This window comes from Ahaetulla prasina, chromosome 4 (genome assembly GCF_028640845.1).
Source record: "Ahaetulla prasina isolate Xishuangbanna chromosome 4, ASM2864084v1, whole genome shotgun sequence".
NCBI lineage: Eukaryota > Metazoa > Chordata > Lepidosauria > Squamata > Colubridae > Ahaetulla > Ahaetulla prasina.
This window is the reverse complement of record NC_080542.1, coordinates 27,965,095-27,992,198: the sequence shown is the minus strand read 5'-3', so window position 1 is coordinate 27,992,198 and position 27,104 is coordinate 27,965,095. Positions and strand designations below refer to the sequence as shown.

At 37.6% G+C, this 27,104-nt stretch overlaps 1 protein-coding gene across 2 annotated transcripts; it reads left to right on the top strand.

Annotated features, from left to right (window-relative positions):
• The first annotated feature begins 3,866 nt into the window (after positions 1-3,866).
• LOC131197292 (sulfotransferase 1A1-like) lies at positions 3,867-25,850 on the top strand. 2 transcript variants are annotated; one of them, XM_058181166.1, is made up of 9 exons: positions 3,867-4,023; positions 4,632-4,784; positions 11,458-11,583; positions 12,359-12,456; positions 12,612-12,738; positions 13,127-13,221; positions 14,167-14,347; positions 16,496-16,630; positions 25,395-25,850. In XM_058181166.1, exons 2-8 carry the CDS (start codon positions 4,637-4,639, stop codon positions 16,606-16,608), a joined length of 888 nt encoding a protein of 295 aa, XP_058037149.1. In that variant the 5' UTR covers positions 3,867-4,023; positions 4,632-4,636; the 3' UTR covers positions 16,609-16,630; positions 25,395-25,850. The 2 variants fall into 2 exon arrangements, with proteins under 2 accessions (XP_058037149.1, XP_058037150.1); XM_058181167.1 differs by having other exon boundaries at positions 3,889-4,023; positions 4,612-4,784.
• Positions 25,851-27,104: the final 1,254 nt, after the last annotated feature.

Sequence of the window (27,104 nt, the reverse complement as noted above, 5' to 3'; positions counted from 1 at the left end):
TGATATCTGGTGACTTTTTCAAGTTGTTTCTCGTTGATTCTGCTGTCACCAGGTATAGCAATGTCAACTATCCACACTTTTTTCTTTTCCACAATCGTGATATCCGGGCAAATTATGTTCCAAAACTTTGTCACTCTGTATTCGGAAATCCCACAGTAGTTTTGCATGCTCATTTTCAATCACTTTTTCAGGCTTATGATCCCACCAGTTCTTTGCTACAGGCAGATGGTAGTTGTGACACAAGTTCCAGTGGACCATCTGAGCAACTGTGTTGTGATGTTGTTTTTAGTCAGTCTGAGCTATTGTCTTACAACAGCTCAGTATGTTGTAACTGTAGTAGTAGTAGTAGTAGTAGTAGTAGTAGTAGTAGTAGTAGTAGTTGTTGTTGTTATTATTATTATTATTATTATCTTGAAAACACTGAAGACAAAATGTCTTTGCCCTTCTTAAAGGAGCAAATGTAGCTTTTAAAGAGGCCAATGTGCTTGCAGAGCAGGTATTGTTCTGGTGAAGTCAGAAGTCATCCTTTCAAATAATTTTTGAAGGGAACATGGGCATATATGCCAAGTGGTGTAAACAAAAGAACAGTGCTCTGCTCATTGAAGCAATTCTTTGTTTTTATAATGTTAATTTAAACAAAATAAATATAAACATAGTGTTTACTCATAGTGTTTAATCATAAGACACAGTGTCATATTATGCAATCACTGCAAAATAAAATAATCCCAAGGGTGCTTTTTCAAGAGGCAACTGAAGATATTTCCATTCTCATCAAAGCAGCTTATTCAGAACTGAAGAAAGTTCTTGGATGAGAAGCGAAACGTCTTAAAACCAGCAAGTCCAGTTGCCTCTTGAAAAAGCACTTTTGGGACAACCATGACCTGGATAACTGAGAATCTCCATAGGCAAAATAAAATCCTACTAAAATCTTCAAGCTTGATTTATTTTTGCACGTAAGACTGTGTTCTGTCTGTCCAAAGAGTCCCAAATATGTTGAAACTGATCATTACTGCTTCCCGATAGTCATTATAATGGATTTTATCTTATTTCTCATTCTTTCTCTGTTGTTTTTTTTCCTTTCCAGATGACTGCTTTTTGTCACTGCACTTTAATTACTATCAAAATAAGATACAGGTAGTCCTCCACTTACAACAATTCATTTAGTGATCTTTTGAAGTCACAGTGGAACTGAAAAAAGTGACTTATGACAGTTTTTCAGATTTACGACTGTTGTAGCATTCCACAGTCATGTGATCAAAATTCAGAACTTGGCAACTGACAAGTATTTATGGTGGTTGTAGCATCATGGAGTCTTGTGATCATCTTTTGCAACCTCCTGACAAGGAAAGTTAATGGGGAAGCCAGTTTTGATAAACAACTAACTAAACATCTGCAGTGATTCACTTAACAACTGTGGCAAGAAAGATCATAAAATGGGACAAAGCTTACTTAACAAGAGACATTTTGGGCTCAATTGTAGTTGTACTGTAAGTCAAAGACTACATGTACATGTAAAGGGATTCTATGGATCAGACATCCTCCCAAAAATTTGTGAGTGACTCTCCTCACTTCTTATGTTTGGCTGTTAGGTTAAAGTTTAAACATACTAAGACTATGTGATTCAATTCCATCCATATAAAATCTCTTTTATAGATTAGGCCAGTGGTAATCAACCTGGTCCCTACTGCCCACTAGTGGACATTCCAGCTTTCACAGTGGGCGGTAGGGGTTTTGTCCAATACTGAAGCACTTTCCTTTTTTTTAAAGTTAACTGACTTTTTAAAAAATTTTCATAGCATTATTTAAAACATTTTCATTAGGTTTTCATAAAATTGCCCGTGACAATTTAAATTTCTGAAAATATACTATTTGTATCACCCGCACATAAGTTTAGTTCACATTACGTAAGTGAAACTAAATGGCGCAGTAGTGCGACTGCAAACAAAAGAGCCTCATCCCAGAATAGCTCGCGCATCTCCCCCCACACCACCCAGCTGTAACAGACAAGCAGAGCTGATAGCCAACGCCCCCTCCCCCTCAAACCTACTTTATAAATCACCATTACTGTGGAACTGGTGGGCGGTTAAAATTTTTACTACTAACAGAGATACAAAAGTGGGCAGTAGGTATAAAAAGGTTGACTACCCCTGGGTTAGACATACATTACTTGTTTTATTGTGCTTTGCTTTATTGTGCTTCACAAATACTGTGTTTTTTTCAAGACCTTCCACCAGCAAACAGATTATCACTTACTGAAGGCTCGGATGATGATTAGCATTTTTTAGCAATAAAATACAGGTAGTCCTCGACTTATAACAGTTCATCTAGTGACCGTTCAAAATTAAAACAGCACTGAAAAAAGTGACTTATGACCATTTTCACACTTATGATTGTTGCAGCATCCTCACAGTCACGTGATCAAAATTCAGACCTGGTGTAAATATACCCGTTATATGTACTAAGAAACAAAATAAAAAATAAGAAAATCCTGTGTCTGACTTTATTGCAATATTCACTTTATTGTAGTGGTCTTGAATCAAACTCCAATATTTCTAAGGTATACCTGTAGTTAATTAATACAAATTAATCCTATCAGTTTTACAATATAAATCTTGCAATAAAAACTGCTTTTACTGTGATGATGTTTTCAATATTTTAAATATCGGAACTTTTTTTTACTAACAAGGACTTTGATAGAAACCTGTGGTGTCCTTTGAACTCTTGCTTGTTTATTAATATACAGGTTGAATAAGTCTATTCAACATATCTAACAAAGACAAAAAAGTTAATGTTTTTCTAAACATTTGAATGTTTAGCTATGCTCAATAGGAGTAAATCCAAGTACTTGCTTTCACTTCTCCAAGACCTTTCTTTGAAATTCAGAAAAAAAATCAATGGAAGTGGACTATTTACGAGACCAAGAACCAAACCAAATCTGAATTCCAGTCAAAATTCATCAATGAAAACTCTTTCATTTTAATGCTAGAGTTCTGACCTCCAATATGCTAATAAATAAATGCCCTCCAATAAATAAGTAATAAGCATCCGAGCTTCTGATCATGTGATGTGCTTTTTCTGTGCAAAGTTGCAAGTCCAAATCTATTAAGCCATAACAATGACATTTGGGTTTTGTGCAGTCACTTAAATGAATTGCTTTGTTAATCAAGGTCCAGAAAACCTCATTTGAAAGCGGGGGGGGGTGTTTTCCTCCTAGGTAACACAGTAGGTTACAAAATAGGTTACATGAGCACACAATAGATTTAATAATATTTAACAATAGATTTAAGCTTAATGTGAACCGCTCCAGTCTTGACTGCAGAAAATAGGACTTCAGTAACAGAGTCGTTAATGCCTGGAATGCACTACCTGACTCTGTAGTCTCTTCCCAAAATCCCCAAAGCTTTAACCAAAGACTATCTACTATTGACCTCACCCCATTCCTAAGAGATCTGTAAGGGGCGTGCATAAGAGCACCAACGTGCCTACCGTTCCTGTCCCGATGTCCCCTTTGATTGTATCCAATTCGTATAGGTTTTTTTTATAGTTATGCTTATATATATGCTTATATATCGTATAGTTATTTCATGCTTATGCTTACACATGCTGTTATGACAAATAAATAAATAAATGAATGAATGAATAAATAAATAAATAAAGGGAAGACTGAAGACTGACTAGGTAAGGATAGTGTCTAACTTAAAACCTTACAAAGCTGATATTAATGACATGTCTTTGAGAGGAAAAGAAGTTCAGGCAAGTTTGCATGCCAGCAACTTTTTTTTTTAAATTGATTTCCAGCCAACCCAATATCAAAGATTGTGCCAAGCATTACAAAACATGCGTTTCAAAAGGCAAGGCCCTCCCTATTTGGCTGGATCAGAAGGGCTGAATTCAGTTCCTCTTAAATACTCGCTGTTCCTCTCAGTAGAGGCTAAAGCTTCTCTGCTGTTCTACTCATCCGCCTCTGCTCCAGTTCCCAAGCCAAAGACCACCAGGAGGCCAGCCAGCTCCATCCAACCCAAGGTAAATATTCCAGACAGCTGAGACTCTTCCTGCTTGGCTGCACTCTGCAAAAGGAAGGAAGAATGTGGGTCATTTAAAACAAAAGTTTTGAACTAGAACGTGTGGGTTCTTTGTGAAGGAAGGGGCTGTCTTAATACCCCCTCTTCCCCAATATCTATGGATACAAAATGGCGATTATTGCTGTTTTCTTTAAAGAAGGGACAAGCATGTGAAGAGTAAAGCTAGTTTGATTATCCCTCGAACATTTTCTTTCACACTTCCCATGACTCCATCGAGAGTAAATAGACATCACACTAGCAGCTTCTTAGGAAAACATTTGAAAATATAGCATATTTGGATAACAAGGTTAGAGGTATGCTTTATTTTTTTTCTATTCCTTCTCTATGTCTTCCTTACTATCTATCTCCTCCAGTTGACTTTTCAATCCTGTGTCCAGGGTGACAGGACTATCTCTATACGTCAGCTGTTCTGAAAAATTTGGGGGTGTTTCTATCAGTTGCCACTCTCACTAGTCTCTGAATACAAGATAGCTGCTGGATTGGGTTGCAAATCTCTTAATTCTGGGTGAAAAGAGTTGCATTTCCTCAGAACGCCATTCTCCTCTTCAGCCAAAATGAAGCCAGAACAAGAAGAGGCACGTCCTCCATTGATCTCTGTTAAGGGGATCCCCATGATAAAGTATTTTGCCGAAGTCTACGATGAAGTGGAAAGATTCCAAGCACATCCAGATGATCTATTGATCTCTACATACCCCAAGTCTGGTGAGTGATGCTTTTTACTTTATTTTCTTAAACAGTATAGAAATGCTGGTCATTCATGTGTGGATAATTTCCAATTCTCTACTTTCCCTTTGTTTTATCAACACACAAGGCAATAAATTCCAGGCATCTGGAAAGCAAACTTTTCTTTAAGAGACTGACTATATATGTCTGAAAAGAGACATACCATCTTTCATTACATCTGATCTGCATCCCAAAGATTTACTGTCCTTAGCTTTATATCATGAAGATATTTTTCTTCCTACTAACTTTCTTTTTTGCAAAAACATATTCTATCTTGTTTCTAAATTATAGTATACTATTAATAGTTTGCTAAGCATTAGATTTTACAAGGAGTATCAATGTCCCTTCAAAAGTTTTGGAACTGCACTGCAAATGCAGTTTTCCAACTTTCTGTCTTTCCTAGTTTTACTTTGCAAAGAAAAGACACGAAGAATGACGCAAAGAATGTTGAGATTAAAAAAAAGAGAGAGACTGATCAAAGAAGCATATTCTCAGTGAAAGTTCAGAAATGGAACAATTAAATTTCATATTAAAAACCTTGTCTGAAAATATGCATAGGCTAGAATCTGACTTTCTGGTTAATGTTTATTCTTTTAATACTTGAAATCTCCTTGGCCTCATTTACTGTTAATCAGATCTAAGTGCATTCAGCATAGCTAATATGCAATTTAATATAAAACAGAACTATTTTGTGATATATTATGAAGGCAACTTCATCTGTCACTTAAAATACATTTTGGCTAATATGTGGCCTAAACATATATGTGAAAAAGAGACACAATCAGCACAAATTTGCAGGCAAGACTTCTCGGCAGGGCACTTCTGGATAATTTCCAAATATTTATTAGTAGAACTCTCATCTGATAAGAAAACCGGGTGGAATGTTTAATTTGATATGCTGTTGTTTGCTACTAGAGGCTGCCCTTTTAAGTGGTGTGTATGAGGGGGAACAGAGTGTTTAGTATGCATTCCCACTGCCAGCTTGTCCAACCTCCCTTCTAAGTTTCTTTCCTGTGCATGGAACATAAAAATCACACTTCTAGTAGGAGGAGAGCTGCTTTGCTCATGACTGCTCAGAAAAGCAGATAGTCTTAGGCCAGGGGTCCCCAGCTCCAGGCCATGGCCCACCTCTGTGCTGTGGCCAGTTTGGAAGTGAGCTGTGTGAGCTGTTGGCAGGTGTGCATACAGCTTGACTTGTGCTGATGGCAGGCCGGTGTGTACATGCAGATCAAGCCACACAAGCAGTGGGCTGGCCCAGCACTTGCACAGACCAGTTCTCTTCTTCCCCCCACCCCTGCAGGGACACCAAGCCATAAAGGTTGGAGACTCCTGTCCTAGACAGATGAACCAGCTTCCTGTTCTTTTCCTTGACCTCAATTCCTCACTGAAAACAATATTTTCCAAAGGCATTTTTCGTTTTGCAAATACATTCCTGTCATCGTTATCACTTTTATGGGCCACTTTCTTTACAACTCAGGAAACTCATTAGAAGAACATTTCCCTACTCTTATTACCATCACTTCTTGTTCATCCTAAAGAAAATCTTGGGTTTTGGACTTTTCTTCTGCTCAGGCCAAAATTTGGGAGAACAAGCAGCCAAGGTTACTCTAGTTGCACTAAGGACAGATGCAAGGCAGAACACCCAATTCTAAACACAAAGGTCTAATTTATTTAAACTGAAGAAAAATTTCATAATGTGGTAACAGGCTAATTAAACAAAATAAAACCTTTCCTCAAACTTTAAATAGGTACACTGGTTATCTTAATATGTCATGAAATGGAATGTGGAAATAAATTTTCTCAATATTTATGATGAATATTCTGTCTTCTATCTCACAAAATTTATTTATTTATTTATTTATTTATTTATTTTATTTATTTTGTCACAACAATATATGTAAGTATCATACAAAAAGATTATATAGTATATAAACATATATATGAGTAGATATTAGGAGGTATAAGCATATATATATATATAAGAAGAAGGAAAGAAAAACAATAGGACAGGAACGGTAGGCACGTTTGTGCGCTTATGCACGCCCCTTATGGGCCCCTTAGGAATGGGGTGAGGTCAATAGTAGAAAGTTCTTGGTTAAAGCTTTTAGGATTATGGGAAGAGATTGGCAATAGTAGGGCAAGCTCTACTTTTGAAGGTGATAGATGGAATGTGCACATGGAGAATCAGTGGTTATGCGTTTTGGCAAAGCAGAGCTTTCCCAGACAAAGGCCCAGATTAAGAGACTGTGCAGGCTCTTAATCTAGGCTTTTCTGGGCCTTTCTAGGAGTGACATGATAGCAGTGTTCCAATATTTGAGGGGCTGCCACAAAGAAGAGGAGGTCAAGCTATTTTCCAAAGCACCAGAAGGCAAGGCAAGAAACAATGGATGGAAACTCATCAAGGAGAGAAACATCCTAGAATTAAGAAAAACTTCCTAGCAGTGAGAACAATCAACCAGTGGAACTGTTTGCTTTCAGAAGTTGTGAGGAGGATTTATCTATGACATTTGTTTGCGTATATTGTTATATCATAATAACATTATATATTATTATATATTATATATATATATATTATATATATATATTATATATATATATATATAATATATATATATATATATATATTATATTATATAATTATTATAATATATATATTATTATATATATATTATATATATTATTATAATTATAACATAGTTATATGTTATGTCATAGATAAAACATGTAGACATGTTTTATCTATGACATTTGTTTGCGTATATTGTTATATCATAATAACATTATATATTATTATATATATATATATATATTATATATTATATATATATATAATATATTATATATATATATATATATATATTATATTATATAATTATTATAATATATATATTATTATATATATATATTATATATATTATTATAATTATAACATAGTTATATGTTATGTCATAGATAAAACATGTAGACATGTTTTATCTATGACATTTGTTTGTGTATACTGTTGTGACAAAAATAAATTTTAAAAAAAAGATATTTAGGGTAGCAATATCAATAGCACTTATATACCACTTCACAGCGCTTTACAGCCCTCTCTCAGCAGTTTACAGAGTCAGCATATTGCCCCCAACTATCTGGCTCCTCATTTTACCAACCTCTGAAGGATGGAAAGATGAGTCAGCAGTGAGCCTGGTGAGATGTCAACTGCCAAATTGCAGGCAGCCTGTAGGCAGCAGAAGTAGCCTGCAGTACCGCATTCTAACCACTGCGCCACCACAGTTCATACTCATGGATAGCCATACACTAGAAATTTTCAGGATAGATGTAGTAGGTTAGAAGGTTATTTGGAAAGATTCTGTCCATTAGCTGTTAGCAAATACAGGTTTGGACACAACTGAATTTCACTGGGTGTTTTTAGGCTTGGGCCTGACAATAATAAACTTTTTTACTTCTGTTCATCTCAACTGCTATCTGCCATCCTTGACTTGGAAGAAAACTGAATCAGCATGACTCTGCCTGGTGCCCAATCTGTATCATCCTCCATTGCTTTCGTTTAATCTCATTTGCATCTATAATAAATTTATAGAAAGAAAGCCAGCTTAACCTGTGATAGCGAAAAATCTATTTTGCTTCTTCACTTGTAACACTGGAAGTGAAGTCTGATGGATCACTAAAGGGCAGGATCAGAAAAGCATTTTAGATGGATAGGGATATCCTGCACTCCTGATTGGCACTTGGAGCAGACAATTTCACTTCAATATAATTTTATGACAATTCAAGAATGAAGTGTTGAGTGGGAAAACATCTTCAGAAAATAAAGTAGTTATGGAAAGTCTAGACTCCAGGTCTAGATACCAAAATGCCAGGTTTTAAGTTATAAAAAAATCAAACCAGGATAAATCAATTCATAAGTTTTTCTATTTAACATAACATACACGTAGTCCTCAACTAATGAGCATAATAGAGCCCCAAATTTCCGTTGCTAAGCAAGACAGTTGTTAAGTGAGTTCGTTCCATTTTATGATCTTGCCTTAGTTGTTCAATGAATCACTGCAGTTGTTAAATTAGTAACATGGTTGTTAAGTGAATCTGGCTTTCCCATTAACTTTGATGGTCAGAAAGTTGCAAAAGGTGATCATATGACCCTCCTGGGATACTGCAACTACCATATAATAAATACATGCAGTTGCCAAGCATTTGAATTTTGATCACGTAGCCATGGGGATGCTGCAATGGTCTTAATTGTGAATCAGAGTCATAAGTCACTTTTTTCAGTGCCATTGTATCTTTGAAAAGTCACTAAATGAATGGTTGTAAATTGAAGACTACCTGTATAAGCTATATAATTTAATTGAAAAACTAACTGAAATCTTTCAGGGAGAAAAATAACCGTAAAATACTTACAATAATGTGGTTGCACACTTCTAAACTAATATTTTGTTGAAGCCCCTTTGATTTTATGACAGCACCCAATCTTTTGGGGTAAGAGCCTGCAAGTATGGCTCATTTGCCTTGTGAATCTTTGCCCAATCTTGCAAAAGTGTTCCAAAGCTGTCAGATTGTAGGGGCATCTCCTGTGCAAAGCCTTCTGCAGGTCACCCCACAGATTTTTCAATTGGATTTCAGTTCAGGCTATTCCAAAACTTCGAGTGAAGTTATTCTTTTGTTGATTTGAAGATATGGTATGTCGTGTTGAAAGGTGACATTTCTCACCTTTAGCATTTTAGCAGAGGTCTGAAGATTAATTGCCAAAATTGACTGTTATTTGGAACCATTTATAATTCCCTCCACCTTGACTAAAGTCCCAATTTCAGCAACCCCAAAGCATAATACTGCTGTGAGGATGATGTACTTCTGGTGACGCTCAGTGTTGTGTTTGCACCACAAATAGTACACAACCAATACTTGTCAGAACTTCCCGCAGCTCCTTAAATGTTGGTACAAGTCTCTTAGCAGCCTCTTGAACCAGTTTTCTTCTTGTTTTTTCATCAATTTTGGAGTGGCATCGAGTTCTTATTTTATTTATTTATTCATTTTATTTGTCACAACAGTATAAATAAGCATAAGCATGAAATAACTATATGATGTATAAGCATATATATAAGCATAAGTATGTAATAACTATACGAAATTGGATACAATCAAAGAGAACATTAGGACAGGAACGGTAGGCACGTTGGTGCTCTTATGCCCGCCACTTACAGACCTCTTAGGAATGGGGTGAGGTCAATAGTAGATAGTTTTACTACGTCACTATTGTGTCATATTTTCTACACTTGTTGATGACTGTCTTCATTGTGCTTTGTACAAAAAATTTCCATGGCATTATGTTCCATAGAATATTGAATGCGTTGGACATTTTTTTGTACTCTACTCTTGAGTGATACCTTCCAACAATGAGATCCAATCAATTTCAATCAGAATAGAGTAAGAAAGGCCCTTGGAGATCTTCTGATGCAATCCCCAGCTCAATCAGGAGACCCTATACAAAGTGGTGGGTTTCAAAAAATTTTACTACCGGTTCTGTGGGTGTGGCTTGGTGGGCATGGCATGGCTTGATGGGCGTGGCAGGGGAAGGATACTGCAAAATCCCCATTTCCTCCCAATCAGCTGGGACTTGGGAGGCAGAGAATAGATGGGGCAGGGCCAGTCAGAATTTTTACTACTGGTTCTCCGAACTACTCAAAATTTCCGTTACCAGTTCTCCAGAACTGGTCAGAACCTGCTGAAACCCACCTCTGCTTATACAAGAGATGTCAAACTGACAGCCCATGGGCTGGATGGTCACCTGCAGGCTACGCCCAATCCAGCTCCATGAAGGGAAAAAATGTCGCGATATGTCACATGACAGCAACTTGATGAGGCAAGCTTGATATCCATGCCCTATACCATTTCAGACAAATTGTTAGCCAGGTTCTTTTTGAAAGCCTTTAGTGATGGAGCACCCACAACTTCTAAAGGCAAATTGTTCCTTTGGTTAACTTCTCTCACCAGATGTGTCCTTCATGGCTTGCCTTCAGAAGATCTCCAAGATCTCTTCCAACTCTATTATTCAATGTTCTAGGACAGCTTTCATTTGACTTCTGCAGAACCAACTGCTTAACAGCAACTATCCTTTTAATGCTTTATAAATTCTTTGCAGACCATGGCTTTTGCAGTAAGAGGCAACTGAGTAAATATCAGAAAAAAACCCACTACAAGATTTGAACTTCATATGGGCTTGATCAGAGCCACTTTAATTGATAGCAGATGTGTAATGACTACTATTTAGCATAATTTGAATATGATTGATTAATTTTGAACACAGCCATATCCCTACTCATAAGAGGGTTTGAACACTTATGCAGCCACATTATTCTAGGTTTTTGTTTTTATTTTTTTCACCCTAAAAGACTTCAGTTTGTTTTTCAATTGAGTTGTGCAGCTTATATGTTATATTAAAAGTGGAAAAATTCTGAAGTGATTTAGCTTGGTCTGATTTTTTTTTCCATCTCAGAAACCTGGCATTTTAAAAGGGGCGTGTGTAGACTTTCTACAGCCATTTTATACTTGTAGTAGCTATTACAAGAATTATGTATTGTTTTAAGCAATAACCTGTTTTCTTCTTGTAATATGATCTTGGTTCAGCACATCCAACCTTCTTGTGCTCTTTAAGGTACCACCTGGGTCAGTGAGATTGTAGACATGATCAACAAAGAAGGCAGTGTGGAAAAATGCAGAGTTCAACCCATCTACATGCGAGTCCCTTTCCTGGAATTTGCTGTACCTAATGTCCCTACAGGTAAAACATCCTAGGTGTTTTCCCCTCTAGACAGCAATTTGGGAGGAGCGGGATGGAGGAGGAAGTCTAGTCTATGAGATGAATGTGGGAGAAGAAGGGGGCAGACTCAATAAAGGTGTCAGCCTAGAGTCTCTGCATAGCCACAAATGGACTAAATCTAACCCTTCTTGAATTCTATTGACGTTTATCTAGTGCCAATCTAGTGCCAATCTAGTTGAGTAGATACCTATGTATAGGCATGAGTAATAAAATCAGTTTAGCTGGAAGTTCATGTGTGGTCCTTTTTTTTTTCTTTTCTTTTATTCACATTTATATCCCGCCCTTCTCCGAAGATTCAGGGCGGCTTATATTGTGTAAGGCAATAGTCTCATTCTATTTGTATATTTATATACAAAGTCAACTTATTGCACCCCCAACAATCTGAGTCCTCATTTTACCTACCTTATAAAGGATGGAAGGCTGAGTCAACCTTGGGCCTGGGGGGACTAGAACCTGTAGTAATTGCAAGCAGCTGTGTTTAATAACAGGCTTCTTACAGCCTGAGCCACACTGCGGCCCTAGTCTTTCACACTTGACATTGGAATAGAAATGCCAACTATGAAGATGGGAGAGGATGCAAATAATATAGTAGATTTACAGGCAGACATCTCCAAAGCTTTTCCTAATGCTAGTTGAGTTATCTGTAAGCAAATTCATCCAGAATGTATGGTTAGGCTAATAGAAGGGGGAGGGAGTATGGGAGAAGTCTCTTCAATTATTCTTTTTCCCCTTCCAGGCATTGAACTGCTTAAGGAAGCACCCCGTCCATGTCTAATTAAAACCCACCTTCCTGTCCAAATGCTCCCCAAATCCTTCTTAGAAAAGAACTGCAAGGTAAGAAAAAAATGTGACTGTTAATGCATGAAGAACTAGTCAACTGAATGCAAGAACATATTGAGTAAAGATCTTCTGCAAATCATTACATGCAGGTTCCTCAGAAACGAAATGCATTATCAGCTTAATTAACATTCTTGTTTGTCCCCAAACAGATTATCTATGTGGCCAGAAATGCCAAAGACGTGGCTGTCTCATACTACTACTTCTACCAAATGGCAAAAGTGCACCCAGAGCCTGGAACATGGGAGGAATTTCTGGAGAAGTTTATGGATGGAAGTGGTAAGTGGATAATAAACCCTTGATATGGTAACTTGAAAATATGATACTGATCCTATTACCTGTAGTTAAGAAAGCAAATAATGGGTATGACTGGGTGACACTTTGGGGGAAGCCTTATAGAAGCTCTTGGGATGTTTCACAGAAATTATGTGAATGAGAAGGTCAGATCAGGACCTTCTTCTTCTTGTTACCCTTTCTGTTTGAGTGGGCAGATATGTCCATCTAAATGTATGGTTCTTTAGTTTGACTATCAGCTTCTACTAGAGCTTCTAGTCCTGTTTCATACTTCTGGTGTCTGAACCAAAATAAGTAGTAAGGAAACTGTAGCTTCTCCATGTTGTTGCACTAAAATTCTCATCATTCAAAAGCATTCTATTTCTCTCCTCAGTGTCTTTTGGATCCTGGTATGATCATGTCAAAGGTTGGTGGGACATCACAAAGAAATACAGGATTCTGTTCCTTTTTTATGAAGACATGAAAGAGGCAAGATTCTTTCTGCTTCTTTTATTAACCTTCTTTACTACTCTAATTTTCACTTCTTTCCCCACATTAAGATTTAGATACGGGGCATAGATCTCCTGTTCTACAACTCTTAGGAATGGCTCATAGGGGTGACTAGGTTGGGACTTCTTTAGTATCTCCAGGGCCAAAAATTCCCAGTTCCTCAAACAGATTCCTTACTATAGCATTCTAATTTTTATTAGATGCTCCTGAAAATCTACAAATAGGAGATGAAGAATGCAAAGTTGTTGTCATCCATTCAAACTTTTTTCTTTTATTTCCACATACTTATTTTACTTCGTAGTTGTCCAGCAAGACATTTCTCAGATTCTTTTCCTAATTATGTATCTGTAGAAAGATAGGCCTGGAAGTTAATCTACATTTAGACATGCCTGAGAATAGACCCACAGAAACTAAGAGCCATGGCTTATTTCACTAATTTCAATAGGCCTACTTTATCTAAATCTGAGCCATCCCAAAGTTGAATACAGTTACTCCCATCTCTCTTCTCACTTCCTCCATGCTAATCATCTCCTCAAGATAGTTCTGTTTTGCTTCCAGGCTAAACTTTGGTTAGCCATACATGCCATTAAATAATATAGCAATAGCACTTAGATTTGTATACCGTTTTGGGTTCGCATTTTACCCATCTCAGAAGGATGGAAGGCTGAGTCAACCTCAATATTGGCTCATAATGGAAACTCATGGCTAAAAATTGCATGCACATGTGTCTAACTGCAAAGTATTAAAAGGAAATAAGAAATATTCTCGACTGGACAGCAGACAGGTAATAGCTGTCAAATTGCAATGGATAGTATATTTTAATTTAATTTATTTAATATATAGCATAATATATCCATACTTCAAAATTCTTCCTAATCCAAAATTCCTGGCTTTCACTACTTGATTGTTGCTTTTTGTACACAGGATCCAGAACGGGAGATTCGAAAAGTAATGGAATTCCTAGACAGGCCAGTTGATGAAAACTTAGTCAAGAAGATTTCACACCACACCTCCTTCAAAGAAATGAGTCAGAACCAAATGGCTAATTACAAAAGCATTCCCACTTCAGTTATGGATCACACCATCTCTCCTTTCATGAGGAAAGGTGAGCCTATCAAATAACCAAACCGGGACTGGATGGAGTATGAGTTATACTTATAACACATATAAAATGATAAAATGGTAGTGCTACTTTATCAAAATTGACATGCTCCTAATGTGTCAGCCCTCAGGATTAAAGGTAGTCTTTACAATAGTTCATTTAGCAATTATTTGAAGTTACAATAACACTGAAAAAAGTGACCCACGACTATTTTTCAAACTTACAACCATTGCAGCATCCCCATGGTCATGTGACCAAAATATAGATGATCGGCAACTGACTCATATTTATGATGGTTGCAATATCCCAATAGTCCTCACTACAACACTGGAAAGTAGGGAGCATATAGGTTGTGCTCAACTTATAACAGTTCATTTAATGATCGTTCGAAGTTACAACAATAGCACTGAAAAAATAAGACTTACGATCGTTTTTTGCACTTACAAACCTTGCAGCATCCTCATGACCATGTGATCAATATTCAGGCACTTGGCAATTGACACATTTATGATGGTTGCTGTGTGCCAGAGTCATGTGATCACCTTCTGTGACTTTCTGGCAAGCAAAGTCAATGCAGAAGCCAGATTCATTTAACAGCTGTGTTTTTTTATTTATTTATTTATTTATTTATTAAATTTTTATACCGCCCTTCTCCCGAAGGACTCAGGGCGGTGTACAGCCAAAAATAAAAAACAGAATAAATACAATTAAGACAACATTTAAAACATAGCAAATTATAAAGGCTGATAATTAAATATTCATTCATTCATTCAATTAAAAATTTAGATTTTTTAAATTAAAATTCAACACTAATTATGCCAGTCCCGCTTGAATGAATAAATATGTTTTGAGCTCACGACGGAAGGTCCGAAGATCAGGCACTTGACGCAGACCAGGGGGAAGTTCGTTCCAGAGCGTCACTGCCCCCACAGAGAAGGTCCTACTCCTGGGGGCCGCCATCCGACACTGTTTGGCGGACGGCACCCTGAGGAGACCCTCTCTGTGAGAGCGTACGGGTCGGTGGGAGGCAAAGGGTAACAGCAGGCGGTCTCGTAAGTTGCTATCTTAACAAGTGTTAAGTGTCATTCACTTAACAACTGTGGCAAGAAAGATCATAAATTTGCTCATAAAATCAGGCAAAATTCACTTAACAACAGAAATGTTGGGCTCAATTGTGGTTATACGTTGTGGACCAGTGGTGGGTTGCCCCCGGTTTGGACCAGTTCACAAGAACCGGTAGTAAAACCGGCAGAAGGCTCTGCCCACTTACCCGGACGTCATCAGGAAGCTTCTGCGCATGCGCGTGGCCCTGCTGTGAACCAGTAGTAAAGATAAGTAGAAACCACCTTTGTTGTGGACTATTTGCATTCTACATTCTCATGAAGACTAACTGGTTGAGGAACTCTGACTTAGAGTTTTAGAGTCTACCACTCAGGTTAGAGGCAAAAAAGAAAGGATTGGATTGTGGAAACAGGCCTTACCCCACTTCCAGCTATGTCCGAAAGAGTGGCCTTGACTGTTAATGAGACTGAAAGATGAGAGAGAGAAGAACAATTTGTGTTACTCTTCCAGCCGTCATGTTAGGTGTTTTAGGCAATGATTAAATTGTATTTCAAAATTATAACTTTTCCTGATAATACGTGTCATCATATAATCATAAACAGCCCCCCCCCTTTTCAAGTTTTTGTACATACTTTAAATGTAGAGATCTGCAACTATCTCTCAAGGGTTCACCAAAAATCGCATGCAAACCTACAAAACATCCCAAAGCTCATGAGAGCCTACCAACACTTCAAGAGATTTAGGCAATACCTTCAGAGATATCTGAGTTATTTAATGTTTTTGAGATCCAGCAAATGCTTTGCTAAGTATGGATCCCATGCTGGGATTCAACTTTACCTTACCCAGTTTTGAATATAGTTCTCTTGCAATAGAAAATATATGATGCATAACTGAGTAATAAAATGTCTGTAGGCAGCCAAGCTCAGAGAACACAAAAGACTCCATAGTTCAATTCTGAGCTACAAATCATTGTCTTCTCTTGCAAAATAATGACATTTAAAACATTACCTATTTGGGTAATTAAAGGTCTGCAAGCAACCACCAGGCTCAGAGAACATCAAGGAAACTAATATTTTCCCTTCAATTTAGGAGTTGCTGGTGACTGGAAGAACCAATTCAAAGTGGCACAAAACGAGCGTTTCGATGAGAATTACAAGATGCAAATGAAAGGAACTACGCTGCAGTTTCGAACAGAGATATGAACAGAGATCTTTTCCTATTTGGGTATGCATTCTTTCACCCAACATAGACACATTCGATGTGTTCTGAGCATATGTCACTACAATGCATATACCTCTTGGGGCATATGATGGTCCAACAGTATATGGGTTGTCAAGGTAATCTCTATATATAGCATTAATAGTGGGCTTTTAGTAATTTTAGCTCCTGATGTATTATTCTAACCAAAATATGCCTAAACAGACCATTACTGTCCTTTCCATGAGCAGGAACTGTGGCACGTGGCACAGGTATACCCAAGGTGGGTAATCCTAATATCCAATTCAAATCTTTATTGTCAGTACACAACACATATGCAATGAGATTAGTTGAGCTTCCTTAGTGCACCCCCCCAACACAGTACAACTCACAGTGAAGACAGAAAATCCCTAATCCAATAAATCATATTAACAAAACACCCAGTCCTATTGCACCCGTTACACATTGCGCCAGCCCTGCAGTCCATCATACTACATAGTTATGATGTTATTTCTCATTCAGGAGTCTGATGGTAGGAGGGTAAAGAAGTGATGACCAGGGTGAGAGTCATCCCTGAAAATTTTCCTCAGTCTTCTAAGGCAGCAAGCCCTAGCGATCTCATCTAGTGGTATCAAGGGACAGCCCACAATGTTTTGTGCTGTGCTCACCATCTTCTGTAATGTTTTTCTATCCACGGCTGTCAGATCGGGATGCAATAAGTGAGGATGCTTTCTATTGTGTGCTGGTAAAAGAAGGTCATCAATTGTTGTTCCACCCTGTTTTTACTCAAGAGCCTAAGGAAATGGAGTCTCTGTTGGGCCTTCCTGGCCACCTGGATCATGTTGTTTTTCCAGATAAGGTCTTCACTGAGATGGATTCCCAGGAATTTAAAGGAGGAAACTCTCTCTACACAGCAGTAGTGGGTTGCTACCGGTTCTCCCCAGTTCGCAAGAACCGGTAGTAAACATTTTGAGTAGTCGGAGAACCGGTAGTAAAAATTCTGCCTGGCCCTGCCCCCAGTCTATTGCTGCCTCCCGACTCCCAGCTGATTGGCTAAAAGGAAAAAATCAAGACTCACTTGTCGAAGAAGAGGAAAAAAAAAAGACACCGTCCCTTTAAATTGATTGGCTGCTTCTCAGCCAGGCGATCGCTTGGCAAAGAAGAAGGGGGGGGGGAAACACTGTCATTTTAAATTGACAGAGCGGCTAGAAGCTCTGTTCTGAGTCAGCTGAATAACAAATTGGATAAGAGGAGGAATTCTTATATGGTTCAATGTTTTTGAAGTTTTGGGGTTTGTGCAACATGGGCTTTGTGTTTCTAAAAAGGTTTGGGTGATTTCCATTGTGAAGTATCCTGTCTTGAATGAGTTTTCTGCCTGCTTGTAAATGGAGCCAAACTTCCGGTAGCTGTTTTCTGCTTACAAAGTTTTCTTTATGCAGCTGACAGGAATGTGGAATTCCAGGCAGGTTCCTTGCTAGCAACTTAATTATTCCATAAATATCTGGGATATTTTATTTGGGAAATGAAGAGGGGGGAGTTTGATTCCTTCCCAGAACAGATTAGTGTGGTGGGGAGGAAATGGGGATTTTAGGCTTGCTGTCAAACATCAGCCATAATGCTAATGACTGTTTTGAACAATATGCAAGTTGTATTACATGAATGGCTATTTTATTTTTATTATTTATTTATTTATTTATTTTGTCACAACAATATATGTAAGTATTATACAAAAAGATTATATAGTATATAAACATATATATAAGTAAATATTAGGAGGTATAAGCATATATATATATATAGGAAGAAGAAAAGAAAAACAATAGGACAGGAATGGTAGGCACGTTTGTGCGCTTATGCACGCCCCTTATGGTCCTCTTAAGAATGGGGTGAGGTCAATAGTAGAAAGTTTTTGGTTAAAGCTTTTAGGATTATGGGAAGAGACCACAGAGTCAGGTAAAGTATTCCAAGCACTGATGATTCTGTTACAGAAGTCATATTTTCTGCAATCTAGATTAAAGTGGTTGACATTAAGTTTAAATCTATTGGTTGCTCTTGTATTATTGCAATTAAAGCTGAAGTAGTCTTTAACAGGAAGGACATTACAATAGATGATTCTATGAGTTAAACTTAGGTCTTGTCGAAGGCGACGGAATTCCAAGTTTTCTAAGCCTAGGATTTCAAGTCTGGTGGGATAAGTTATTTTGTTGTTTTCAGAGGAATGGAGAACTCTTCTTGTAAAATATTTCTGGACACGTTCAATTGTATTGATGTCAGAGATGTGGTGAGGGTTCCAAACAGGCAAGATGTATTCTAGAATTGATCTAGCAAATGTTTTATATGCTCTGGTTAGTAATGTAGTGTTTTTGGAAAAGAAGCTACGCAAAATTAGGTTTACAACTCTTAGAGCTTTTTTTGCTATGTAGTTGCAGTGGGCTTTGGCACTTAGATCATTTGACATGAAAACTCCAAGGTCTTTAATGGGATGGGGGTCATCTGTAAGGTAATGTCCATCAAGTATGTACTTAGTGTTTGGGTTCTTTTTTCCTATATGTAAGACTGAGCATTTGCTAGTTGAGATTTGGAGTTGCCAAGTTTTAGACCAAGCGGTTAGATGATCAAGGTCTTTTTGAATGATAGATGTATTGTCTGTGGTGTTAAATAGTTTGACATCATCAGCAAAAAGAACACAATTACTTGAGATATGGTCACAAAGATCATTAATGTATAGTATAAAGAGTGTTGGTCCAAGAACGCTGCCTTGAGGAACGCCACTCTTGACAGGAACAGGATTTGATAGAGCATTGCCAATTTTGACCGCTTGTTGTCTGTTAGACAGAAAAGCAGATATCCATTTGTGAAGGGGTCCTGAAATGCCATAGGATTTTAGTTTTAGGAGAAGTTTATCGTGTACTACTGAGTCGAAAGCTTTGCAGAAGTCTATGTAGATTGCATCTATTGTTTTGCCTTGATCAAGATTTGTAATCCATATGTTTTTACAGTGGAGAAGTTGTAAGTTACATGATAATTTTTTCCTGAAACCAAATTGTTTATTGGAGAGTAGGTTGTTAGTTTCTAAGTGTGAGGTAATGGATTGGTTGATGATTGATTCCATGACTTTGCAGGTGACGCAGCACAGAGAGATTGGTCTGTAATTTTCGACTAAGCTGGGGTCTTCTTTTTTGAAGATAGGGATGACTGTGGCTAGTGACCAAAGTTTGGGAAGGGAACTGGTAGTGAAAGTTTTATCAAAGATTATGCTTAGGGGTTCTGCTATATTAGTGGAAAGTTTTTATTAAGAAGTATGCACATAGTCCATCGGGTCCAATAGATAGCGATGGTTTCAAGTTATGAAGAGCTTTTCCAACATTATCTTCTGTGAAATCTATATGAGTTAAGTCATCGTATTCATTGCTGGTACGTTTGTGGAATGTCAGATATGTGTCATCGCTGTTAACAAAAACTGAGCCAAAGAATATGTTGAAGAGGTTTGCTTTAACTGTTTCGTCATTGCATTCTTTGCTGTTAGAATCTTTTAATGGTGGGATGGATCTTGAGTCTTTAAGTTTATTGTTAACAAAATTATAAAAGGCACGATTGGAATTGGTGCGCAGAAAGTCCTCTTCTTGTTTGGTGTGGTAATTTGTGCATTCAGTTTTTATTTGGTTGCATATATTTCTGTAGCGGTTTTTGAAATTTGCTACATAGCCTTTTTTGTTTCTTTTCCAGAGGGATATTTTTTTTTGATTGAAGCTTTTTTATTGATATGGGTAGTTTGCTTTTCCTGATCATGGTTGACATTTGTGGTACATATAGTTTAATGACTCTATTGATTTCAAGTAGGAAAACTCTATAGTGGTCTTCAGCGGTTATGCAGGTTGCAAACAGATTTTGCCAGTCCAGAAATGAAAGACTGTTGTTTATAAGGTCGTAGTTGGCTTTTTTGAAGTTGTAGATGGGGATACTATTGTTATGACGATTTAAGTATGGACGTATATTGAGACAAAAATCAATCATGCAGTGGTCACTGTTGGAAAAAGGTTCTTTAATTTGTAATCCATAAATTGAGTTTGAGTTGTTGCAAAAGATGAGATCAAGGCAGTTGTTGAGCCTTGTATTATTAGTTACAAGTTGTTCAAGACCTAGGTTTGTAACAGCATTGTATAGTGTAGTATGGATTGGATCAGTTGTACCTTCATTAGTTATCCAGTTAATGAGAGGTAGATTTAGGTCACCCAGGAAGATGAGAGGATATAGGCAAGAGGTAGCCCATGTTAGCAGTGAGGTTAGCATATTTGCATGGGTAATGTCATAGTCAGGGGCTCTGTAGCATAGTAAGAATCGAAGAGTGGTGTTAAGGGATAGGTCGCATACAATAGTTTCAGGGAGAGAAAGTTTATATGCAACTTGGATATTTTTTAGATTCAGTGACTTTTTGTAAAAGATAGCCACTCCACCACCTCTTCGGTTTTCACGATCTGATCGATAAACTTGATATTCTTTGTTTGAGATAATGGAGTCAGGAAGGGATGAGTTCAGCCATGTTTTACAAACAAAAATGATATAAAATGTACCACTGTTTAACAAGATTCAGGTAATTTGTTAACAATGCTTCTCGCATTTATCAATTTGCATTTGAGATCTGTAGTAATTGGTGTTGAAGAGGTAAGGGGCGTGCATACCTAGTTTTGGATGTTAGTAGGATGGGGGTTGTGTACAACAGGTGGTTGTATAGATGGGTTGATGGGTGGATGGATGTTTTGGGAGGTGAGTGTTTGGATGTTGGGTACTTGATTGTTTATTGAGATGTTTGGTTGAATGGTTGGTTGGGTGGCTGATTGGATGGTAGTTTGGCTTGTTGGTTGGGTGGCTGTTTGGATGGCTGTTTGGATGGCTAGCTGAATGGCTGTTTGGATGGCTGGTTGGATAGTTGGTTGAATGGATGGTAGGGTGATGGGTACTTGATTGAATGTTGGGATGGCTGGTTGATTGTTATGGGTGATGGGGGTTTGGAGGTGATTTTTTGATTGTAGGTTTTATTTTTTATGCAATCAGCACGGTAATCAATGTATAGGTTGGATTCACCATTGTCTTGTCTTCGTTTAAGTTCTGTGCGAAGTTCACAAGAATGTATCCGTTGTAGAAAAGATAGATCGGGACATGATTTAAGTTTACTGTAGGCAAGGTTGGTTTTAGCAATTGACTTTATAGTATAAATGAATTTACATTTGCTGTCCTCATTTATGCATGTGACTCTACAAAATCTTGGTGCTGTCGATCCATCATTGTTTTTATATTCTGGTCCGTCTCTGGAGATTTTATATGTGAAATTATGACTGAAACCTATATAAGTTCACACTGTCAGGAAGTTTGTCCTTAGTTTTAGGTTGCTTCTCTCTTTGTTGAATTTCCATCCATTGCTTCTATTTTTGCCTTCTGGTGCTTTGGAAAATACTCTTCCCCCCCTTCTTTCTAGCAGCCCCTTAAAAGCCTGTTGCCATTTCCTCCTTTCAATGGTCCATGAAAGTGCATCTATAGCAGAGGTCTCTAACCTTGGCCACTTTAAGACTTTAAGACAGCAAAGCTGGCTGAGGAATTCTGGGAGTGGTAGTGGCCAAGTTTGGAGACCCCTGATCTATAGTATATAGATAATAAAGTTGCAAAAAGGTGAACAACATTTTTGCAGAACTATAGATACATTGAGGCTGGGTGTGTCAAGGAATGGCTGGGGGGGAAGGGACAGGCGAGGTACCCCTTGACATGAGAGACATTGAGTTGGCCATGCCTACCCAGTCACATGACCATCAAGCCACACCCACTGTCACATGACCATCAAGCCACACCCACAAAATAAGCCATGCCCACAGAACCGGTAGCAAAAAAATTTAGAACCCACCCCTGCTACACAGCCCCCCTCAGTGTAAAGTGGGGCAGGTTTCTCTCTCTTCCTCTGGAAGTCCAACATCCTCTCCTTGGTCTTGCTCATGTTCAAGTGCAGATTGCTTTTTAAGCACCATATAGAAAGTTTTTGAACCTCCCCCCTGTACGCTATTTCGTCTCTATCTGTAATAAGACCCAATATGGTGGTGTCATCTGCGAACTTAATGATCACAGTAGATGGGTCTGATGGTACACAGTCTTGTGTATACAGTGAATACGGATAGGGACTGATCACACAGCCCTGTGGGGAGCCAGTGCTAAGCTTAATGGAGGTGAATATGACAGACCCAACCTTCACTGTTTGTGGCTGGTCCCTCAGGAAGTCTTTGATCCAGTCACAGATGGAAGAGGGGAAATCTAAGTCAGTCCGCTTTTCGATAAGGATGTTCGGCAGAATGGTGTTGAAGGCTGAGCTATAGTCTATGAAAAGCATCCTGACATAGTTCCCGGAAGCCTGTTATTAAAACACAGCTGCCTGCAATTACTGCAGGTTCTAGTCCCACCAGGTCCAAGGTTGACTCAGCCTTCCATCCTTTATAAGGTAGGTAAAATGAGGACCCAGATTGTTGGGGAGGCAATAAGTTGACTTTGTAAATATACAAATAGAATGAGACTATTGCCTTACACACTGTAAGCCGCCCTGAGTCTTCGGAGAAGGGCGGGATATAAATGTAAACAAAACAAAAAAAAAGTAAAGCACTAGCTACAGCATTGTCTGTCAACCTATTCCCCCTGTAGAAAACTGATATTTGTCAAAGTCCAGTGGGAGGCAAGTTCTAAAGTGTTGGAGAACCAATCTCTTGACACATTTTATCACTACAGACATTAATGCAATAGATCTCTCATAATTTAGGCAGTTAATTGCTGTTTTCTTCGGGACCGGGACAATATAATATAGACTTTCTCTCTTAGTAAAACACATTAAGTGAAAATCTTAATTGACTAAACCCATGATGGATAGGAGAGATTTTAAAAAACACTATGGGTGAATTTCCGTACTTTCACAGAATGCTTACTAAAGATGGAAAAACAAAGGGGAAGTTTTAAGACAGATGCTGATAGAAAAACTGTGGGAAGCCAGCAGTGTGTGGTAGCAACCAAAAAAGTTAATACAATCTTTGGTTGTATAAACAGAGGCGCAGAATCAAAATCATGTGACGTATTAGTTTTTCTTTATAAAACCTTAGTACCACACCTGGAATACTGCACCCAGTTTTGGTCACCACATTACAAAAAAGATACTGAGACTTTGGAAAAAGTGCAGAGAAGAGCAATAAAAAGGTCTGGAGACTAAGACATATTAAGAACAGTTGCAGGATTTGGATTGTCTAGAGAAAAGAAAGACTAGAGGGAACAAGATAGCTGTATTCCAGAATTTGAGGGGCTGCCACAAAGAAGAAGGGCTCAACTTGTTTTCCAAAGCATCAGAGTGCAGGACAAGAAGCAAAGAATGGAAACTAACCAAGGAGAGATTGCAACTTAAGGAGAATTAAGGAGAAACTTCCTAACATGTGAGAATAATTAACCAGTAGAACAGCTTGCCTTCAGAAATCATGGGCATTCCATGAATGGAGGTTTTTAAGACGAGACTACTAGACAATCAGTTGTCTGAAATGGTATATGGTCTGAAATCTGTTTGAGCAAGGGGCTGGATTAGACGACCTCCAAGGTCCCTTCCAGCTCTATTCTATTCTATTCCATTCCATTCCTATTCCTATTCCTATTCCATTCTATTATTCTTTTAAGTTTGCGATCTATTGGGAGCAAGTATATTTTTTGAAGGAAGCCAGAATGGCTGTGAATAATAGTGGGTTCTGCCTTCTTTGTTATATGAAAATGGAAATTAGCAATGCAGTGAGAGTAGGATATTTCTGAATGTGCATGGTAGGATAAGGAGTGATAGTTCCAGCCTTATAGGATCAAGAGTGAATGGGTACTGAATGAATACGGACCAAATACAAAAATGAATATTAATACAGTGTGCAAGGAATACTGTACAGTGAGGTATTTAGATCATATATTATAAAAGTAAGGATGTGCAGTGCTTTGGATCCAAAAAGAAAACACGTGGTCTCCAGAAAATCTGGTTGAGAGAAAGAGAAACACTGACAGAGTGACACAACTGCTTTGAAGCAGGGCTTATGACCCCCAAATGTCACATTTAAGGTGTTAGCACATCTTTAAAAAATGGTGTCTTTCATACTAATCACATTATTCCAGTTATAATATACAGTATATTGGAGCCGTGGTGAGGCAATAAGAAGCCATTAGTTGCATTAAAACATTACACCAAGCTAAATTAAATGCCCCTTGATTTGAAAAATATAATTAAATATATAGTATTTATATATTTAAATATTATATAATTAAATTAAATTTAAATATAGATATAATTAAAATAATTAGTATCACGCGAATATGGTTTGGTTTTCTGTTTAGTTTGTTGAATAAAGACAGGTTTGGAAACAATAAACAGTGGTTTATGGCTTACAAGTAATGTTAACATTATAGTTTATATATATAAAAAAAACATTGGCTTCATGCAGTGTATAATGGAGCCAGTAATGAGAGAAGGAACAGCAGGTTTCACACATTTTGCCCTTTGAGTAGTGATTGGTCTTAAAAAAAGAAAACTAGCAATCTGCAAACTAGAATGAAATGCAGATATTTTGTTACAGTAGGAGGTCTCAGCTATGAGCATCTTGCCTAACATCACCATTCCTCAAAACCCAGAACGGCCACTTTTTGTTTTCAAAACTCTTTCCTTAAAACCCATCTTTGCACTTTGATACAATCTCATAATCTTCATTCCTAAAGATAACTTACTCTCTATTGAATCTCTTTTCTATTTTAGTGAGGATCTGCTTTTGTTACCTGTGAGAATGGGTTGAAGATGCTGAGATGGTATTTAGATGTACTTCGAGACAAGATGCCACTGTGCCCCCATCAAGTGATGGAAAGACCTAGCTAACATCAAAGCCATGCCAAGAACAAAAATGAACTCCAAGCTGCATTTTTATTTATGATATTGCTCCTCCTTAATCATTAACCTCTTTCCTTGGGATGCAAAAATTCAAACATTTAAGTTCTTATATTTCTAGTTTTTACATTTGTGAAAGGGATGTAACCTGTGCCTTTCTTCCTTCCTTCCTTCCTTCCCTGAAATGTCACTACTTCATCTTTACTTTCTTGGTAGATTACTTGCAAAAATGCAAATACTGGAAAATAGTGGATTGACATCGTTCAGATATTACATTGGAATTTGTGTTTCAGGCAAACAACTGCAGAATAAAACTCTCATCAGAAACTGTCCTGTGACTCGTTTTCTTTTTGGTCTTATAGAATTTTAGTAAATAAGTGTGACTTACGACTTAAGCTTTTAATGATAATCTATTTCCATCTTCATGAAATCTGATCATGTTTAAGAAACTTATAACCTTGAGTATGCCTTCCTGCTTTATATTTCTGTTTTTTCCCTATCTGAAACCAAAAGATTTGCCTGCCCAGGAAAATGATCTCAGCAAATGGAAGAGTATGTAATTCTCAAATGTAATGGAACCTGCCCATCACAGACATAAAATGTGTTCGTCATATGATGACCCAATTTTTATGACCAGTTATACAGTGGTTATTAAACAAATGCTGTAGCTGTTAAACAAACCTATAGTTTGCAATGGGTGCAACTTTGCTAAAAACCTAAAGTAAAGGCCAATTTTCAGAAGAGCCATTGTAAAATGCCGTCAAGCCTCTATGGGACATTACAAACAGACAAAAATGTGGCCTGGTTGCTGAGTGCCTAAAATTCAGCCACATGACTATGGGGGAGCTCATCAGGTTGAACTTTGAAAATCAATGACTTTGAAAATCAATGAGAATAGAGCTGGAAGGGACCATGGAGATCTTCTAGTCCAACCCCCTGTTCAAGCAGGAGACCCCGCACCATTTCAGAGAAGTGAGTGTCCATTGTGCTCCAGTGATGAAGCACCTACAACTTCTGAAGGCAGGCTGTTCCACTGGTTAATTGTCCTCACTGCTAGTAAGTTTCTCTTTAGTTCCAGGTTGCTTCTCTCCTTGATTTCAATCTCCATTTATTGTTTCTTGTCCTGGCTACAGGTGCTTTGGTAAATAAGTTGACCCCCCTCCCAATTTCTCTGTGGCAGCCTCTCAAATACTGGAATACTGCTATCATGTCCCCCCATGACAGACCAATATGGGTCATGAGTAATCCCAAATAAGTCTGTCATAACTTTGAATGGTTGCTAAGTGAACGGTCATAAATTGAGACTATCTGTTGAAGACTGAACTGGTCTTATAAGTTAAATATACAACTTAAAATATTAGAAGCTAATCTGGAATCATTCACAGCAAATCTTTAAAAGGAAAATAGTTGCTTAAGACCAGATGAATTTTAAAAAAGATTTTGAAATTAATTATAAGAATATTTCCTTTTCGTTGTTTAAATATTTATAAAAATACATTGAGATTTAAAACAAACTGACATCTTTCTTTGGAAAAGAATTGTTGATTAGAAAAAAAATATGACAGAAAGGGACTTTGAGATTTG

Bases quoted from the DNA above. Each gene is read 5' to 3' on its own strand.
- LOC131197292 (XM_058181166.1), top strand. From the start codon at position 4,637: ATGAAGCCAGAACAAGAAGAGGCACGTCCTCCATTGATCTCTGTTAAG. The intron at 12,457-12,611 runs GTAAGAAAAAAA...GTCCCCAAACAG, and splicing joins TCTTAGAAAAGAACTGCAAG to ATTATCTATGTGGCCAGAAA. The intron at 13,222-14,166 runs GCAAGATTCTTT...TTTTGTACACAG, and splicing joins TTTATGAAGACATGAAAGAG to GATCCAGAACGGGAGATTCG.